The following is a 19,839-nucleotide window of genomic DNA, read 5'->3' as shown; positions in this document are numbered from 1 at the left end:
CTTCTCTCACTCTCATTATAATCTTCCTCCCTCTCTCCCTTTTCTTCTTTTTCCTTTCCCCTTCCTTCTCATTTCTTTCTTCCCCTCTTTCCTTATTTTCTTTCCTTGCTCTCTTCGTATTTTTCCTTTTTTTTCTTTGTCTTTCCTCTTTCCTTTTCTCCTTTCCTGTCCCTTCTTGCATGCTCAAATGCAAAAGGGGAAACATTTCTCCTTTTGTTTTGTTTTTCATTTGTTTTGCTAGCTTTCTGCCAGTGAAAATGGAGCTCGGGGGTGGTGGTGGACACATCACGCCCTCCCCCAGGCCCCATTTTTGGCTGTGAAGGCCTCCTGCAGTTCTCTGCCAGCAAAAAAAGGGCTAGCAGAGGGCTACAGGAGGCCGTCACAGCTGAAAATGGGGCCCGAGAAGTCTGTTTTTTTCTGGCAGAGGCACCATGGGCTGGTCTTTTGCTATTGCCAGGGTGGCCCTGTGGGCTAAATCTAAGCACCCCATGGGCCGGATCCAGCCTGTGGACCTTGAGTTTGACATCCCTGATTTATATTATTCTACTGAGCAGGAGGTTGGACCAGAGGACCAAAGTCCCCCACTTCCCTTCCAACTCTACGATTCTATGAATCTGATGGCCTCCCTTTGAACGCTGCATTATGAAACTGTTCCTTGCACCTGAAAATCCAATTCCAGGAATCTGATATTTATTGAGACATTCAGCTAACCAGAAATAATAGAAATTAGTATTCTGGGGAAAAGAGGACACGATTCACCATGAAAATCTACTGTTGGCTTTTACTTTCCAAATTACAATTTGCCTAGATAGTTTTTATAGCAGCTCTTTTGTTTCTTGATGCTAATTATTCTATTATGTCAAATCTTGTTCAATATAGGAAGATCAGAGCCGTCCTTTTATTGCCTCAAGCCCTACCAACGGATTGGAGTCAATCAAGGAAGGCTGGCTGGCTCGTAACCCTTATGATACTCATTATGGAGATACCCATTATTACAATTACTTGAATGACTGCTGGGACTGGACCCTGTATCCCAGGGCTCGGTTTGCCTCTGAATATGGCTTTCAGTCATGGCCTTCCTTTAGCACCTTGGTACAGGTAAGTAAAAGCCAGTTGTCTTTTCTCACTCTCTAGCCCATTTTGTGAATGTAACGCAACACTTAGAGAATCAGCTCAAGGGTCCATCTGGTCCAGTCTTAGGTCCAAAGAATAAGATTAAATATTGTGGAACCAATATTTTATTTTAATAATAAGGGATGCGGTGGCTCAGTGGCTAAGATGCTGAGCTTGTCAATCAGAAAGCTTGGCAGTTGAGCGGTTCAAATCCCTAGCACCAGGTAACGGAGTGAGCTCCTGTTACGTGTCCCAACTTCTGCCAAACTAGCAGTTTGAAAGCATATACAAATGCAAGTAGAAAAATAGGGACCCCCTTTGGTGGGAAGGTAACAGCGCTCCACACACCTTCAGCGTTTAGTCCTGCCAGCCACATGACCACGGAGACATATTCGGACAGCGCTGGCTCTTCAGCTTTGAAACAGAGATGAGCACCGCCCGCTAGAGTTGGGAATGACTACCGCATATGTGCGAGGGGAACCTTTACCTTTTTTATTGTGGAACCAAGCACCCTTTTTATCCCGTGCTTCAAATTAAACCACATAAAATAGTCTGCTACATTTTCAACTCAGAATTCTCAACAGCCTTTGCTAGATCAAAGTGGCTGGCTGTTTGGGGAATTCTGGGAGTTAAAGTACACACACCTGAAAGCTGCTGAAATGGAGAAACACTGACTTTGATCTTTGGAAACCTAATAGAGTCAGAGATTGAATAATATATAGATAGATTCAATAGACTACTTCTTCTTCTTCTGCCATATCCATCATTGGACGAACGTGCCGGCGAGCCTATTTTTATCAACAGCTGTACAAAAAAATGCTGCTGAGTTTTGTCCAAACCAGTTCCTTAGGTTTTGAAGCCATGATGCCTGGACCTCATTTGCCTTCTTAGATTCCACATTCCAATTCATAGTTTTGGGTTTATCATGCTTCTAGCGGATCGGGAGATTCTTAGCATTTAAGAATCTCCTGCCCCATTTAAGGAGCACCTGTACTTGGGGCCATTGTTAGGTTTTACCGTCATTAACATGATTTTCCTGGGAAATATATAGTGTAGTAAGTAGTTTTCTCTTTGCTTTCTACACATGCTGTTCAAGTGGCTACCACCACACCATATGCTGTTCTTCTGAAGCCGTTCTGACCAATGTGGTCTCCGCCTTCAGTCGGTACTGATGAGCCAGCTGCCACTCACCAGGCCTCTTGGCCCAAGGGAGGTATTTGATTCCCTCCAACCCACCATCACAGCACAAAAGCCATCATGAGTGCCCCCCCCCCCCCCAAATCTCCTTCCCGGGGAAGTGCTCTGCAGGGTTTCCAGACTCCCCCTGAGAGATTCAATAGACTCAGAATTAAAATTTTCCTTGGATTCTCAGATGGAGATGGAGATGATAAGTTTAGTACCTGCTGAGATTTCTTAGTTACTTTTCTTCTCCTGCTGATGCAGTTTGCATATTTAAAACATCTGCGTATTAAATGCTCAGATGAACACATTGAAATGGTGTTCAGTTATGCTCCACCACACCTAGATGACCAAATTCACTTTAAGGAAAAAAAAATCCTTACCTCTTGTGTTTCCTCCATTTCTCCAGTAGAAGGATTTGTGGGCACATGCTAGGCTTTACATAGAAGCCAAAGTTACAGACTTAAAATAGTATTTATTTCTTTGTTTGTCAGGCATGCCTATGTTAATTTGTAAGCTCAAAAGCGAAAAGAAACATAAATTCTCTAAAGCAGGGTTGTCAAACCAAGGCCTCCTGAGGGCCGGATCTGGCCCGTGGGGTACTTAGATGTGGCCTGCGGGGCCACCCTAGAAACAGCAAAGGACTGGCCTGCAGTGTTTCTGCCATGTGCGACCCTCCCCGGCTCCGTTTTCAGGTGTGATGGTCTCCTGCTGCCCTCTGCCAGTAAAACGGAGCTGCACCCCCCCCCCCCCAGTTCTGTTTTCAATGGCAGAGGGCGGCAGGAGGTCATCACAGTGTCAGCGTTCCAAATATCATCCAGAATTAAATCAGAGTTCAAGGCATAGCTTTCATCAAAGTTCCAATTTAATAAGAGAGACATGTTGGTACAAACTGTGGGAAACCCGAATCTGAAAGCTTTCTGGGGTTCCCACCCAGTTGAAAGTTCATGATCTTGTCCCCACACCCACAAGTCCATCACATGGTCCAATCTTCCTCTGCTATGCTGGCATTTCCATCCATCTAGTTCTGGTCAGGTGCAGAGGTGCGGAGATAAAAGATGACTTTGGGCTTCTAGAAAGGAATGTTTTATTTTGACAACAACACATTCTACTCCTTACTATTTCCCCTCCTAATTACCCCACTAAAGAAACAGCATAGTAAAGAAAGAGAGAGAGTGTGGCAGTCCAAAGATCCTACAAGGAATATGACTGCAGGCCTGACATGCAGCTGAAAACGGAGCTTTGAAGCCCGTTTTCACTGGCAGAGTGCTCAGACCACCACATACGCCCCCGACACAAGTGACATCAAGCTTGCCATACCCTGGCCATGCCCACCCTGGCCCCCGAGGTCAAACACAACTCTTGGTGAAATCGAGTTTAACACCCCTGCTCTAAAGCTTCTCTAACTGGATGCTTGGAGGCAGTTCTAATCCAACATAGGAGGACTGACAAGTCCAGTTTTCATTTTTCCAGTTTAAATCGATAGCCTGTTAAATGAATATAGGATACGTTATGGTGCTTTAAAGTGATTTCTGTAGTTGTGGCATGATTCTTAGCTCATCTGAAAACCAACAAGGTGCCTTGGAGAATTCAGAAAGTAACGCTACTTTGGAAAAATTTCTTTCATAAAATCAAAAAGTTAGAACAACTTGGATCAAAAGAAATAAATTATGATTTCTGGACCTAAATACAATATTGGGAACAATAGGTTTATTTCACCTTTACAAAAATAAATGAGCTACCCCAATTTAAAGCAATTACAGTAACTTACTATTATTATTTTTTTTAAAGAGTCGCTCTGGGGCTATTGCCTCTAGGCTCCCAAATTTTTAAGAGTTTTGCATTACCGTACTTTGCACCGTAGTATAAGATGCACCAAGATTTTGAAGAGGTAAATTTTAAAAATTCTTTGCACTCTGCAGGCCTCCCAAACTCTTTGCATGCCTCATTTTTTGTGAAAAATGGGGCAGCAGAGACTCTGAGAGGCCTGCAAAGTGCTCATGGGAGGGGCAAAAACGAGCAAAAAAAGTTAAAAAACGGTCCATTTTTGCAAAAAACAGGGCATGCATAGGCTTTGGGAGGTTTGTAGAGTGCTCCTGGAGGCGGGGGGGGGGGGGAATGGGCAAAAACTGGCCCGTTTTTCGCTCATTTTTGCCCTTCCCAGCTCCCAGGAGCATTTTGCAGGCCTCCCAAAGCCTATGTACGTCCATTTTTGTGAAGAGGACGGGGTTTCGGGAGGCCAAAAATGCTGTATTCGGTGTATAAGATGTACCCAGATTTTCAACCTCTTTTTGGGAGGAAAAAAGGTGCGTCTTATACTCCGAAAATTATGGTAATTTTAGAGTCCTTGTTTTAGGAGAGGATATTATATTATTTGAATGAATAAATAAGATACTGATTTTGAAGTACAATATATGATTTTAAAAGTGCTGCATGCATTTCTGAACACTACTCATGTCCTTATAATGATATGAATGTACTCTTTTTAAGTTCAGGTTTCTGTGGAGGAAGATTGGTCTTATACGAGTAATTTCTCCCTGCACCGACAGCATCATGTAGGAGGTAATGATGAGATGCTTCAGCAGGCAGGGCTTCACTTTAAATTGCCTCAGGTAGTAAATCCAGTTGAGAACTTCAAGCAGACAATCTATCTCACTCAGGTAAGGATTTGTCACATTGTTAACAGTGGCCTTAAAAAAGAAAGAGTTAATGTTAAGATTTTTCATGGAAAATGTGCAGCAAATAATCTGTTCACATTTTGGAGAAGCCAATTCTTGGATTTAAGAACAAGTTCTCGCCCTCTGTGTATGTATGTACGTATGTACATAAACTGTATTTATATAAAATCCCTCCCCACTCTTTGGGAGATATGTCTTCCTCCATCATGGATTTGGGGTTCTGCACAGTATCTTAGATATTAGCAACTAAGTAGTTAACTATACCGTTAGCAGTTAAACAATAGCAACATCATTTAGAGCAGGGATGTCAAACTAAAGGCCCGCGGGCTAGATCCGGTCTGCAGGGTGCTTAGATCTGGCTCGTGAAGCCGTCCTGGAAACAGCGAAGGACCTAATTCACTGGATTCAGTTTCAATGCAAAAGTCAGCTTTTGCCCAGCTTTGTTAGAGACAACTGGTGTCCTTCCCCAATCGCGCATATGCAGAGATATTACTTTCACCTTCTACACACCAGTGGTGGGTTGCTCCTGGTTCAGCCCAGTTTGGCTAAACTGGTCATAGCGGCGGCAGGAGGCCCCTCCTACCCACCCGGATGCACAGAAGCATTGCAAGCGTGCACGGGAGCGCTCCCGAACCAGTAGTAAAAATATTTGCAACCCACCACTGTTACAGTGCCTTTTTGAAAGGTGAAAAAGGAAGAACAATAATTTATATAATTTAGAATCTACCTTTTCTGAATGACAGATAAATTCACATGTGATAAACAAAACCAAGCTTTTTTTAAAAAAAAAGTGGAGAAGATAAAATACATGAAATCTTACTTTAAAATTTCAGGATTTGCCTGCAGGATTTCAGGCAAGCCACAAGATGGGGCTGGCTTGAATTTTCTGGCTAGTGAGTTCAGGCAGAATCTTAATGAAAAAAAATTGCTGTTAATTATGTTTCATTTTGTGAGAGTTTAGGAATGGAGAGATTGTGGTTATACTGAATTCCTTACTTTTGCAGAAATAATAAGCATAAGATATAATAAGGCTTAAAGAGCATTAAGTGAAAAATCAAACTACCAACGCAACAGCTTCCCGGCTAATTACTTCGAGGTTTCTAGAGTCCTTAAAAATAAACAGATTCTTGAAACAAAAGCCACCACGCGCTTCTTGTAAATTCTATACTTTAATCCAGTGTTTTTCAACCTTGGCAACTGAATGATGTGCAGGCATTGGTTCTCAAAATTCCCCAGCCAGCATAATTCCCCGATCAGTAGAAGTCCATGTATCTAAAATTTGCCAAGGTTGAAAAAAACTGCTTCTCTGCTCGGTTGCTGGGTGGGCATGACAATGGTGGGCGTGGCCTAAGCCTCCTGCACCACGGCGGGGGGGCGTTTTTGCCCTCCCTGGGCTCCAGAAGCTTTTCTCGAGCCTCTGGGAGGGCAGAAACAGACTTCCAGGCGCTGGAGGCCCTCTTCCTGAACTTCTGGTAGGCCCGTTTTTCGCCCTCCCTGAGCCTCCATGCGCGCCCTGCACTTACCTGGATCCAAAATGGGACACACAGCGACTCCTGGGAGGGGAGGGGTGGGAGGGGCCAGCCAGAAGTGGGATTTGGGGGTTCTCCGAACTGCACAGAATCTTAGCTGGAGATTCTCCCGAACCCCTGCAAACACCTGTCCCCCTTTTGTGAAAATATAGGGTCTCTATCTGAAATCAATTAAAGTCTATCCTGTGTCTGGCGCGAGGGCCTCAGAGCCAGGAGTACTTTCCAACTGCAATTGATTTGTTGCTGGTGTTTGCAATATTTGTTGGTTTGGGATAAGCTATCAAATACAGGTAGTCCTCGACATATAGCAGTTCATTTAGTGACCGTTCAAAATTACAACGGCAATGAAAAAAACAACCTAAGACAAATCTCACAGTTGCGACCATTGCAGCATCCCTGTGGTCGCGTGATTTAAATTCGGATGCTTCACAATTGACTCACATTTATGACCGTGGCAGTGTCCGGGAGTCATGCGATCACCTTTTGAGGCCTTCTGACAAGCAAAGTCGATGAGGAAAACGGATTCACTTAACAACCATGTTACTAATTTAAGAATGGCAGTGATTCACTTAACAAATGAATCTTAAAAAGCTGTTGAGACTTTGGAAAAAGTTCAGAAAAGAGCCATTAAGGTGATCAAAGGCCTGGAGACTAAACCATAGGAAGGACAGCTGCAGGTTTTGGATCTGGGTAGTTTAAAGAAAAGAGGAATTAGGAGTGACACGATAGCAGTATTCCAATATTTGAGGGGCTGCCACAAAGAAGAGAGAGTAAAATTATCCTCCAAAGCACCAGAGGGCAGGACAAGACACAATGGTTGGAAACTAATCAAAGAGAGAAGCAACCTTGAACTAAGGAGAAACTTCCTAACAGTGAGGACAGTTAACCAGTGGAACAGCTAGCCTTCAGAAGTCGTGGGCGCTCCATCACTGGAGGCTTTTAAGAAGAGACTGGACAGTCACTTGTCTAAGATAGTTTAGGTTCTCCTGCTTGAGCAGGGGGGTGGACTAGAAGACCTCCAAGGTCCCTTCCAGCTCTATTCTTTTCTAAATGTGGTGGGAAAAGTCGTAAAATGGGTCAAAGCTCACTTAGCAAATTTCCCACTTAGCAATGTAAATTTTGGGCTCAATTGTGGTCATAAGTTGAGGACTACCTGTATTGGAGTTCATCAAGTGGAGGTGACCAAGGGATGGGAATCTGTTTTGAGGTCTGATTATCTCAGGAACGGCTTACTGGATATAATATAGTAAGTATGCTTCTCATTCCCACCTGAGAATCATAAGGCCTCTGAAATCAAGGATCAGTCCAAGACAATGGATCTGTTCTTTCTAAGGGATTGTAGCTGTCAGCGTTCAAAGTATCATGTAGAATTAAATCAGAGTCCAAGGCAAAACGATCCTTAAAGTTCCAATTTAATAGATCAGACATCTTGGCTTTATGCTATGAAATCCCAATTCTGGAAATTACATCAGAATCCCACCCAGTTAAAAGTTCATGATCTTGTCCACATACCCACAATCCATCACATGGTCCAATCTTCTTCTTCCACGCTAGCACCTACGCCCAACTGCTTCCAATCAGGTGCAAAGGTGCGGAGACAAAAGATGACCTTGAGCTTCTAGAAAGGAATTTTTTATTTTGAAAACAACACATTCTACCCCTTGCTACCCCCCCCCCCCAATGAGAGAGTGGCAGGCCAAAGATTCTTAAAGGAACCGCTGTAGGCCTGACAGTAGCCTTACCCAGAACAGAATTATCCTAAAGCCCGGCATCCAATTTCCTATGATCAATAGGCTCTCCATCTTGACAGAACTTAAATTCTATAAGACATCATGCAAATTTGTTCATCTATATACTAAACAGCATGGGGAATAAGATAGAGCCAATGAAACACTCCAGTCCACCTTCTTAGGTTCTTATTTATAACATCCTAGCCCTCCATAAGACATCATGGTAAATTAGAATAGAACAGAATAACAGAGTTAGAAGGGACCTTGGAGGTCTTCTAGTCCAACCCCCTGCTTAGGCAGGAAACCCTACACCACTTCAGACAAATGGTTATCCAATCTCTTCTTAAAAACATCCAGTGCTGGAGCATTCACAACTTCTGGAGGCAAGTTGTTCCACTGATTAATTGTTCTGTCAGGAAATTTCTCCTTAGTTCTAAGTTTCTTCTTTCCTTGTTTAGTTTCCACCCATTACTTCTTGTCCTGCCCTCAGGTGCTCTGGAGAATAGCTTGACTCCCTCATCTTTGTGGCAGCCCCTGAGATATTAGACACTGCTATTATGTCTCCCCTAGTCATTCTTTTCATTAAACATACCCATTTCCTGCAACCATTCTTCATATGTTTTAGCCTCCAGTCCCCTTCTTAGTTTCTTATTTATAACATTCTAGCCCTCCATAAGACATCATGGCAAATTATATCAAAACCCACCAAGAAGTCTAAGAAATCTCGTTGAGCCAGACTGTTCTTCCCAGTTCCAGGACTAGGCCATCTATTTAGCTAATTTTACTCGCATATTCCAGTTCAAAGAACAATTGAAATGGGTCCAGATAGTCGGTATCTTCCAGATCTGCTAATCTTTGAATGAAAAATGTTCTCTAATTATAAAAACTTGTATATTTCTAGGTTGATTGAAACTTGTGCTTTATATATATATCCCAAATCAGATCATGCAGGCCCAGTGTGTAAAAACTGAAACCGAATTCTACCGTCGCAGCCAAAGTGAGATAGTCAACGGGGAAGGACGGACTATGGGTGCCCTTTTTTGGCAACTAAATGATATCTGGCAGGGCCCTTCCTGGGCTTCTCTAGGTAAGACTAAAAATAAAAACAGTGGTTGTGCCCAGTTAAAGTGTGGGCTTTATAAGTCCATCTTTCAGTTTAGTCCAGAGGTGGTATTCAGCAGGTTCTGACCAGTTCTGGAGAACCGGTAGCAGAAGTTTTGAGTAGGTAAGAGAACCAGGAAATACAACCTCTGACTTGCTCCGCCGCCATCTATCCTCTGCCTCCCAAGTCCCAGTTGATTGGGAGGGAATGGGGATTTTGCAGTAACCTTCCCCTGGGGTGGGATGGGAATGAGATTTTACAGTATCCTTCCCCTGCCACACCCACCAAGCCAAGCCACGCCCACAAAACCGATAGTAAAAAGTCTTGAATCCCAGCATTGGTTTAGTCCCATTTTCTCTTAAGGTGCTGAAGGCAGCATATGGCATTCTTAACCATGGTTAGCATGGAATGAAATATGAATTACTTAGTCAACTTCATGACTAACAGCTTGACTAATTTTCTCTCACTTTTTTTTGTTTGTTTTTTTCTATGCCTTCGAGTCTTCGAGTCAGTGTTGACTCCTGACAACTGCCTGGTCAAGTCTGTGTAATTTTCTTGGCAAGATTTCAGGAGTAGTTTGCTATTGCCTGCTTACTAGGGTTGAGAGAGTGACTGGCCCAAAGTCACCCAGCTGGGTTTGTGCCTAAGGTGGGACTATAATTGATGGTCTCCTGATTTCTAGCCTGGTGCCTTCACCACTGCACCAAATTGGCGTTCCTTCATTCACGTCATAGTCTAATTATTAAATGATTTGCTATATTTCTTATTTAAGAAAGAATTTAAAGTAGAAATCCTTTTTAACTTGACATTAAACTTTGTCTCCCTAACTGCTGATGGTGGGAAAGTTGTGAAATGACTTGTGTTTCCCCCTTAGCATGAGTCCCCAGTATAGCAAGTACAAATTTGCATCTCATCCAGGCAATAGATAGCTTCCCCCCACCTTTTGTTGAGCGAAGAAGCAGGAGGTGTGGAAAACAGGAATTTTAATGAAGTCTTGGTGTTAACCTTTGCTGTTTATACAGGATGTCCTTGATTTGGTTTGGATAGATTCTTCCTCTCAGGGGATGTTTAATAAAAGCTGTAAAATGAAAAGGGACAAGCAGTACATAACTCTCTGAAACAGATTTGGGGATCATGAAGCTTTCCAGATGTTTCAGAATTGCTACATAATACTGGCAGGATGACTGGAAGGTGTCGTTTGACAATATCTAGGACAGGAGTCACAGGTAGTCCTCGACTTAACAACAGTTCTGTTAGTGACGGCTTGAAGTTACAACAGCACTGAAAAAAATGGCTTATCACCATTTTCCACACTTTGGACTGCTATAGCATCCCCGTGGTCATGTGATTTACATTTAGATGCTTGACAACTGACTCACATTTATGGTGGTTGCATGTGATCCCTTTTGAGACCTTCTGACAAGCAAAATCTATGGGGAAACCGTATTATTAATTCAATAATTGCAGTGATTTACTTAGCAAACATGGCAAGGAAAGACGTAAAATGGGGCAAAACTTTATTAACAAATTTCTAACTTCACAACATAAATTTTAGACTCAGTTCGGGTCGTAAGTTGAGGACTACCTATACTTCTCTGGGTGCTAAGAGGCTTTTTGGAGGCCTTTCTTGGCCAGTGATTATAATCAGATAAATTGGATTGTGTTCCTGTAGTCTCCAGCTAGCAGGGGCAAAGATAATTGCTCTGCTAATACTTACATAAGATTACAGCAGGAAGGTGGCTTGTGTCCTCACGCCACCTCTGATCACTGTTGCTAAAAATTACTAGCAGGAGGACGAAATTAGCAATTGTCGTCTGAGCTGCAAATTAGCATTAAAAGTTTCAAAAATAAACTTTTAAAGCACATGGAAAAGAAACCCCAAAACTAGTCTTGCCAGCATTTTCTACCATTTTTCATCATTAGCCCAGGGATAGACAGAATGGAAATAATCTTCCCTTCCACCTAAAGTCTTATGTTTATAATAAAAACCTAAAACTAAAATTTCAACTAAAGTGTTAAAAGGGAAGAATGGCAAACACTTAAAAGCCTGTTTTAAAAATTGTGTGGATGTGTTTTAAATGACAACAGAGAAGTCAGTTCAGAAGTCAGTCAGTTTGGTCTCTAGTTCAGAGACCAAAGACAATACAGACAAGGTTTGACCTTCAGCCATTGCCAGGTGAGCATCTGCTTCTGTAGGTAAATTTCCCCAGATGACCTCAGGAGAGCATCTTCTGTTTCCCCCTGTGATTCTCCGTGCCCTGTTAAGGAACTGCTGTGTCTGAAGCTTCAAATGAAAGGCTTCTGAGTCAGCCACCTGTATGGTTTGCATAAACCACTGAGGCAAATTGCAAGCTGTGTTTCCTCAGCTTCCATCCTACATTTTAAGGTCACCTTAGTGGGATCAATTCAGATGGCACATTTTGGTTGACGAAATGAATCAGTTTTTTTTTACTGAAATGACACTCTAGCATTTTCTTCTTCTTCTGAGCTGAAACCCAGCAGGTATTAAGAATCAATCACACCTTTCTGAGGCATTATTATTACACCTACAGAGAGAAGGAAATAAATCATACCATAAATCATGATATGACATGTTTGTTTGTTTGTTTATTATATGTATAGACCAGCTTTTCTTTGGGAACTCCAAAGAATTTTATAATTTTAACCTTACAACATCTCTGGAAGATAGGGTGAGATTGAGAAAAGACCAGAGACCCAAAGCCTCCTCTTAATCTTCATAATCATGTGGGCCAACTCCATAGAGAGGAAAAAGTACTGTTCTGATTCTGGTAGGCTTCAAGATATTCATTAGTGAATATATTCCCTATCTGTTCATTTCTTGTGCTCTCAGACCAATATCTGAGTGTAGTAATTTCTTTAAATTGCTTCACCTCTTGCAGTTTTTAGAGGAATTGTCACATGGGTTGAGTCAGTGGGAATAAGCACATGTATCACGACATACATGATAGAGCCGTGATGGCGAACCTATGGCACATGTGCCACAGGTGGCACACGAAGACATATTGAGGGCACGTGAGGCGTTGCGCTATATCAATTCCAGCGCACATGTGCGTGCTGGCCAATTGATTTTCGGCCTTCCAGAGGGCGGAAGGAGGCTGTTTTCCCCCTCCCCAGGCTTCAGGAAAGTCTCCAAAGCCTGTGGAGGCAAAAAATGAGCCCAACGGGCCTACTGGAAGTTCGGAAATGAACTTCTGGTAAGCCTGTTGGGTCATTTTTCACCCTCCCCAGGCTTCAGGAGGCTTTCTCGAAGCCTGGGGTGGGCGAAAAACGGCCCAACAGGCCTACCGGAAATCCAGAGGCTTCAGTGAGGCCTGTGCGCATGCAAGGAGGGGAGGGCATTGCATTATGGGTGTGGGAATGCACATGCACGCTAATTTGCTTGGGTGTGCTTTTTTGGCACCCAAGCAGAAAAACATTCACCATCACTGTGATAGATAATGTGCTGTAAGGGTTAAGTTGGGATGGGAGTGGGAAGATGAATGTTCAAATCTCCAGTTGACCCTATTGGTTTTTTGGGTGACTTTGGGCTAGACATGCTTCTAAGACTGGCTATCTTGCTGGGTGGTTGTGAGAATCAGATGAAGATGAAACCTCATCATATGAGGCTTGAGTTCTCATGAGACATGGCAGCCTAGTATAATAAGCCAGGAGTTCCCAAATGTGGTTTATCGCCCCCTTAGTATTTCAATATTTACAGTGTCCCAAGCTAGTAGTTTACAGCATCCAAGAGTGTAAGTACTTCTCTGCTTCTCTTTCATAGATTCAGTTTAGGAAATGAATTATGATTCCCCAAAGCTTCTGTGTTCATACATTTGTTATTCTTTAAGGTACCACTATATTTGGTGTTACTTCTATTATGTACTACTGGCAGTACTTGACTTACAACAGTTCATTTAGTGACTATTTGAAAGTACAACAGCACTGAAAAATGTGAAGAAAAATGACCATTTTTCACACGACCGTGGCCGTATCCCTATGGTCATGTGATCAAAATTCAGGTGCTTGGCAACCAACTCTTACTTATTACGGTTACAGTGTCCCTGGGTCATGTGATCACCTTTTGTGACCTTCTAGCAAAGTCAAAGGGGAAGCCAGATTCACTTAATATCCGTGCTACTAACTTAACGACTGCAGTGATTCACAACAACTATGTCAAGAAAGGTCTTAAAATGGGGCAAAACATTCACGTCACAGCTGTCTTACTTTAGCAACTGAAATTTGGTTGTACATCAAGGACTACAACCTGCTGCCCCCCAAAAGCAGTGTAGTAGAATCTCTGGTCACAACCATAATTCGTTCCATAACTTTGGTCACAACCCAATTTGTTTGTGACTCGAACCTAATTTTGGAAATTTGGCGCTTACAAAAAAAATGGTACAGAAGGGGAAATTGGCTGCAGGGGAAAAAAAGTGTATTTTTTGGTTGGAACCCAATTTGGTCGTGGTCAGAAGCGCCCATGACCAGAGGTTCCACTGTACTTGTAAGGTAACCAGTTCCAATCCCCCAGCCCTCCCATGAAGTTTTGGAATGGCAACTTCTAAAAATTCCCAGAAAGCAACTCATCTGTAGATTTCAGATTCTGGCAACCTTTTCTAAGGCAATATATGTAGGGACAGTCTTTGAGCTCCTCCTGAATGAAGAGAAGGGCTTTTGAAGCTGAATAGCAATAGCACTTAGACTTATATACCGCTTTACAGCCCTCTCTAAGCAGTTCACAGAGTCAGCCTATTTCCCTCAACAATCTGGGTCCTCATTTTACCCACCTCGGAAGAATAGAAAGCTGCAGTCAACCTTTGAGATTTGAACTGCCAAATTGCAGCAGAAGTAGCCTGCAGTACTGCACTCTAACCACTGTGCCACCACAGTTCATAGTTCCATTTGGGTTCTTTTGAGAAGAGTGTGATGATTTTTTCCCCCCCTATTGTGAACCCTTTCTTAGAATACGGTGGCAAATGGAAGATGCTTCATTACTTTGCCAAGCATTTCTTTGCTCCTTTGCTACCTGTGGCGCATGAGGAGGAAAATGTTTTCTACATATATGGAGTCTCGGATTTTCATTCTGACCTCAGCCTGGCCCTCAAAGTAAGTCCTCTTTTGCTTCACATTGAAATGAGGGCTGGAGAAGGTTCTGGAGTGGGAGAAAAGTAAAACTGCCAGTTGATCATAAAAGACAATGGCTCATTGTTTATATTGTTTTTACCGATTGGTTCAATTTGTTTATATGACTAAAACCAATTCTGAAGCAAGAAATGTTTACTTTTCTGTTTCAATGACTATGTTATCTTAAAAGAGGCATGAGAGAAGTGGGAAAGAATTACACATCTAACACGGTAATTTTCTTTTGTGGTTTTGGCTTCATTTTACAGTTTGCACTGTGAGCCCTGGAAAAAAAAATGTCCAAAGCAATTTTATAGAGAGATTCTTTACCTTTCGTGACTTTGCTTCTTTTTTCTCCCCTTCCCTTCCTCTTCCTCTTCTTCTTCGGGACAAGGATGCCATTATTTTCATCTCGTACTCTGAGGAAGAAAAATGGCGGCAACACAATTTTGCTTTGAGGCAAAAACACCAGCAAAATTCTCGGCCTTAAAAAAGGGGGGAAAAAACATTTTTAAAGAGGCAAACAAGGGGGAAAACACAAGAAAATCCTTTCTATTTTGATTAGTTTTTGTGGTTTGGTCTGATGTCATAGTGGATGGCAAGTCATAGCTGACCTTGACTGCTCTCAGAAAAATGTTATGCAGAGATGGGCCTGGTAATTATGTGCATGGGAGGCTAACAAGGCTGGAGGCTAGATTGGGAAATAAAAAATATAGTTGCCAGGAAAAGAACAGAACTGGAATATGTTTTTAAAGTTACCAGGAATCAAATTTGAAGACTAGATTTTTTGGGGGGGGGCTGGTAGTTCAGCTTGCCTTAAAGGTAAAGATTCCCCTTGCACATATGTGCTAGTCATTCCCGACTCTAAGGGGCGGTGCTTATCTCCGTTTCAAAGCCAAAGAGCCAGCGCTGTCCGAAAATGTCCCCGTTGCCATGTGGCCAGCATGACTAAACACCGAAGGCGAGTGGAACGCTGTTACCTTCCCTCCAAAGGTGGTCCCTATTTTTCTACTTGCATTTTTACATGCTTTCGAACTGCTAGGTTGGCAGAATCTGGGACAAATAACGGGAGCTCACTCCGTTATGTAGCTATGGATTCAAACTGCCAAACTGCCAAACTTTCTGATCTATAAGTTCAACGTCTTAGCCACTGAGCCACCACGTCCCTATCAGCTTGCCTTAGTTTGCTCAAAAGCCAGAAACGATAAAAGATGGCATTCTGTCTAGTTAAGTTAGATTTAACTAAATATTATATTTAATATTTTAAGCTAAAGCTGTGAACATTCCAAGGGAAGGTGTAAAAGTGGAATAGCCAAAATGTTCTGGGCCCAACCCATTCTGTACAAAAGTTATAGCTGTTTTGCAGCACTCCATGGCCACACTGAAAAAGGTGTATTTTTGGATATTTTCTTCCATAATTTCAGTCCAGATGTCATGAAATCCAGTTGGTCTGATTTTATTTTGAGTGGTGGTGGTGGAGATTGGAACATGGGAGGGAGGGAGAGAAAGGGAGAGATTGGATAACCCAGGGGTCAGCAAAAGTAAACACTCAAAGAGCCATTTGGACTCGTTTCCCACAGAAAAGAAAACACCAGGAGGAGCCACAAAGGTCCTAACCGGAAGCCCCCTGTTCAATTCTGGAGCTGACTGGAAGTTCAGTTTCCCCACCATAGTCTCCTCCTAGCGCGGTGTACTTTTTCCTCTATCTCTCATAACTGAAAGGCCTATCAATTGTGGAGACAACAGGAAAACCCTCCCCTTGCCATAGAGTCTTTTCCTGGCCCACTGTGCTTCTCTCCCCCTCCCCGCCCCCCACCGGCAGCTCCTCTCAAAATTGTGGCCCTGACCGGTGATGGAGCCGCAGCAGAGGGAGCAAAGAGCCACATGTGGCTCCAGAACCGCAGTTTGCTGACCCCTGGGATAACCAAAGAGGATGCTAAACTGGGTAGAAGAGGCAACATACACTAATCTTGGTCTACTGTTTCCAAATTTACTCTGGGATCTCTCTGAATTTTAATTTGGCACAAACCTGGAAGTACCAACATATTCTGGCTTTTGTTTCTTACTAAGTCACAATTGGTCCAACTTCCACAACACAGTAGATTGTTTCAGGTGTGAAACAAACTATATTTTTCATTTTATGCACTTTCATACAAGATGAAATAGAACATGATAGCCATAATGAATGTATGATTCTACTTTTTGAAGAAATTTACAGAGATGTTAGAGTACCTGGATTCATTTGATGGAGAACAGTCACTAATAATCAGTTTTTCTCTCTCTCTCTTGATCTGTCTTATGGGCACCATAGATAATTGTATATGATTGGAGCAGAATGGATCCAGTGTGTACTTTGACGAAAGATGATATGATTGTTAAGGCTGGAAGTGCGGTTCCCATTTATAAGGAGCCCATCAATGATCTCTTGAAAAGATGTGGAAATTGTACCAGGCAAAGCTGCGTCATTACATTTCACTTGGAGACTGAAGGTGAACCCTCCACTCCCATTAATTTCCACTTCCTGTCCTCACTGAAAAATGCAGAAGGATTAAAGAATCCACACATTCACGTAAGTACCGTTTCCAGCAATACTTTTGACCTCAGCCAAATAGAGTCTTTATTAGACATACGTGTTGATTTGAGAATCATAAAAGATAGAGGAAGTGATCTGATTGCTCTTGTTCCTGAAAAATATGAATATACTGTATTTTTTGGAGTATAAGACACACCTTTTTCCCTCAAAAAAGAGTTTGAAAATCTGGGTGCATCTTATACACTGAATACAGCATTTTTTTGCCTCCAGAAACCCCCGCCTCTTCACCAAAATGGCCGTGCATAGCCTTTAGGAGGCGTTCAAAGTGCTCCTGGGAGCTGGGGAGGGCAGAAATGAGCAACGGGTCATTTTTTGCTCAAATTTGCCCCGCCAGCCCCCAAGAGCACTCTACAAGCCTCCTAAAGGCTATTCATGCCCTTTTTTGAAAACAAACAAACAAACAAACAAGGGCCCATTTTTGCGAAAAACGGGCCGTTTTTGGGAGGTCTGCAGAGTGCAAAAACTTTTTTTTTTAAATTTGCCTCTTCAAAATCTTTGTGCATCTTATACTCCGAAAAATATGGTACTTTGATGGTGTGCATATAGTTCCTATTTCCTTTTTTGACATCTTTCTGACCTTTATGAAGATACGCTTTAACAAGACAGAGACGGGGATAATGGGTGTGACTTTACTGACCTGAATAGCTTCTTTTTCTTCTCCGGCTTTGGAGAAGCAGAGTTAATTACAAGATGCCGTCACCTAATTTGCATAATTTATAGAGATCTCAGTAAACTCTTGCCGGTTTAGAATTTATTTCTGAAAATAGAATTACACAAACAAATGCATACCCATGTATTTCACCTAGCTTTGGATTTTTTCCCCCTTCTCTGGAAGAGAGTTTACATCTTTTCAAGCAAAATGTTGTTTTTGAAAGGGTATTTATTTATTTTATATCGTTTATTCACTCAGTTCCTATAATTGCTTTTCTCAGTTGATGACTCTGGATGGCTTAGAATTCAGTTGTAAGATATGATCACTTTCTGATCTGTATGACCATGTTAATCATAAATATAAGTACAAAACTGCTTGTTAGGAAACTATCTGGGTTTGGGTAAGAGAAGTAACACAATCATTAATCATGTGTATATTTCTGCAGTAGAGCTTCTGTCACCAATATTTTTACATTGTTTTTGTGGTCCCATAATTAATGCTATGGACAATGGGGAGAAATAGACTAAACCAAACACACTGGAACTTGATCATTAAATCATATTTTATTGGGAGACCAATGCTTTGCATGTATAAGTTTCATAAGTTAGAGCTGTGTTCACCAACTTAAAACAGGTTGTACAGGAAATGTTTATCTTGAGCATCTAAACAACATTGCCTTTAGTAGGGTAAATTAAGGTTACATCTGGGTTCATTTTTTAAAACTAAGAAATCAGAATTATATATTTTGGAATTGGTACATTTTCACCAATTAAGAGCTACAATGTCAGGAATGTTTGTGGTGATGATGGGGAATTTGGATCAATGATTTCTAAAGCACTCTTTATTGTAAATGTAATTTTATAATTAGGATGTTCTTTATATCTTTTATACCTGATAAGGGATGCGGTGGCTCAGTGGCTAAGACACTGAGCTTGTTGATTGAAAGGTCGGCAGTTCGGTGGTTCGAATCCCCAATGCCGCATAACGGGGTGAGCTCCCGTTACTTGTCCCAGCTTCTGCCAACCAAGCAGTTTGAAAGCATGTAAAAAATGCAAGTAGTAAAATAGGGGCCACCTTTGGTGGGAAGGTAACAGCGTTCTGTGCACCTTTGGTGTTTAGTCATTCTGGCCACATGACTACAGAGACGCCTTTGGAAAGCACTGGTTCTTCGGCTTTGAAACGGAGATGAGCACCGCCCCCTAGAGTTGGGAATGACTAGCACCTTTATCTTTATACCCTTTATGTGGGTATAAATGGGATTTAATAATTGGGATGTTCTTTATACTGTTTATGCACCATTTATTCTTTCTGCAAACTACAGTAATTCGTTGTGAAGATAGCACAGTATTAAAAAGACCAGGTGTAGTACAAATTTTCTAGAATTCCAAATATGTAATGAAACAATAGAGTAACCTAAATTTGTCTGCTCCTTTCAGGCTTCTATTTCCCAAGAAGGAGATCATTTTCAATTTGCCCTGGAAGCCACAGCCATCGCGCCTTTTGTTTGGTTGGATGTTGGGAACATCCCAGGAAGATTCAGTGACAATGGATTTCTTCTCACGGAGAAGCAAAAACTCATATTCTTTTACCCTTGGGAAACCACTAATGTCAAGGAGCTGGAGAAGTCATTCAGCTTAACATCGCTGACAGACATTTCCTGAGGAAAAGAATGGAGACGAAAGCTACTTGAAACAGGGAGCTTTTGTAGGAATGCAACTCTAAAATAAAATGGAACGATTGGACATTATTCTCATGCCAACCTCCTACACATGTGACATTACTCAGTTAAGTGGAGGGAAGCCAAGTGCCGTTCTGAATCTCTTTAGAATGAGAGTACTTTAAATAAGTCAGACCAGCACACATCCTCAGAAACGTCTGTGGACAGTAAAATATGTGATGCTCTGAATCCCTCTGGTGCCATTTTTCTGAAGTCCAGAAACAGAGTCTGCATCAATGAAAAAATACATTGCAGAAGACCAGAGATCTGTATGGATCTCTAGGCACTGACTGCTCCTATTGTAGGAGTGACCAGAGGGAGCTTCCCTCCTGTTTCTTGTGTTGGAGGCATTTTAGCTATTATGGTTCAAGTACTACATGGGCATCTTTCACATGTAATTATAACACTATTGCCATAACCAGAGGTGG

The 19,839-nt window shown here is 42.1% G+C and overlaps 1 protein-coding gene across 2 annotated transcripts in view; it reads left to right on the top strand.

Annotated features, from left to right (window-relative positions):
• The window catches only part of MANBA (mannosidase beta), an 80,333-nt gene extending 60,892 nt beyond the window's left edge, over positions 1 to 19,441 (top strand). The window contains exons 12-17 of one of the 2 annotated variants that reach the window (XM_087724159.1): positions 880 to 1,098; positions 4,788 to 4,952; positions 9,172 to 9,316; positions 14,292 to 14,434; positions 16,761 to 17,018; positions 19,131 to 19,441. In XM_087724159.1, the coding sequence (XP_087580285.1) occupies positions 880 to 1,098; positions 4,788 to 4,952; positions 9,172 to 9,316; positions 14,292 to 14,434; positions 16,761 to 17,018; positions 19,131 to 19,355 (1,155 nt within the window). In that variant the 3' untranslated portion in view covers positions 19,356 to 19,441. The remainder of the gene's footprint in view (positions 1 to 879; positions 1,099 to 4,787; positions 4,953 to 9,171; positions 9,317 to 14,291; positions 14,435 to 16,760; positions 17,019 to 19,130) is intronic. The other variant, XM_087724160.1, reaches the window with a different exon arrangement.
• The last annotated feature ends 398 nt before the right edge of the window (positions 19,442 to 19,839 follow it).

This window comes from Thamnophis sirtalis, unplaced genomic scaffold (assembly GCF_051295495.1).
Source record: "Thamnophis sirtalis isolate CommonGarterSnake01/CBP01778 unplaced genomic scaffold, rThaSir2_p1.2 scaffold_10, whole genome shotgun sequence".
NCBI lineage: Eukaryota > Metazoa > Chordata > Lepidosauria > Squamata > Natricidae > Thamnophis > Thamnophis sirtalis.
Note: the sequence above shows the minus strand (reverse complement) of the source record. Positions and strands in the feature narration are given on the sequence as shown.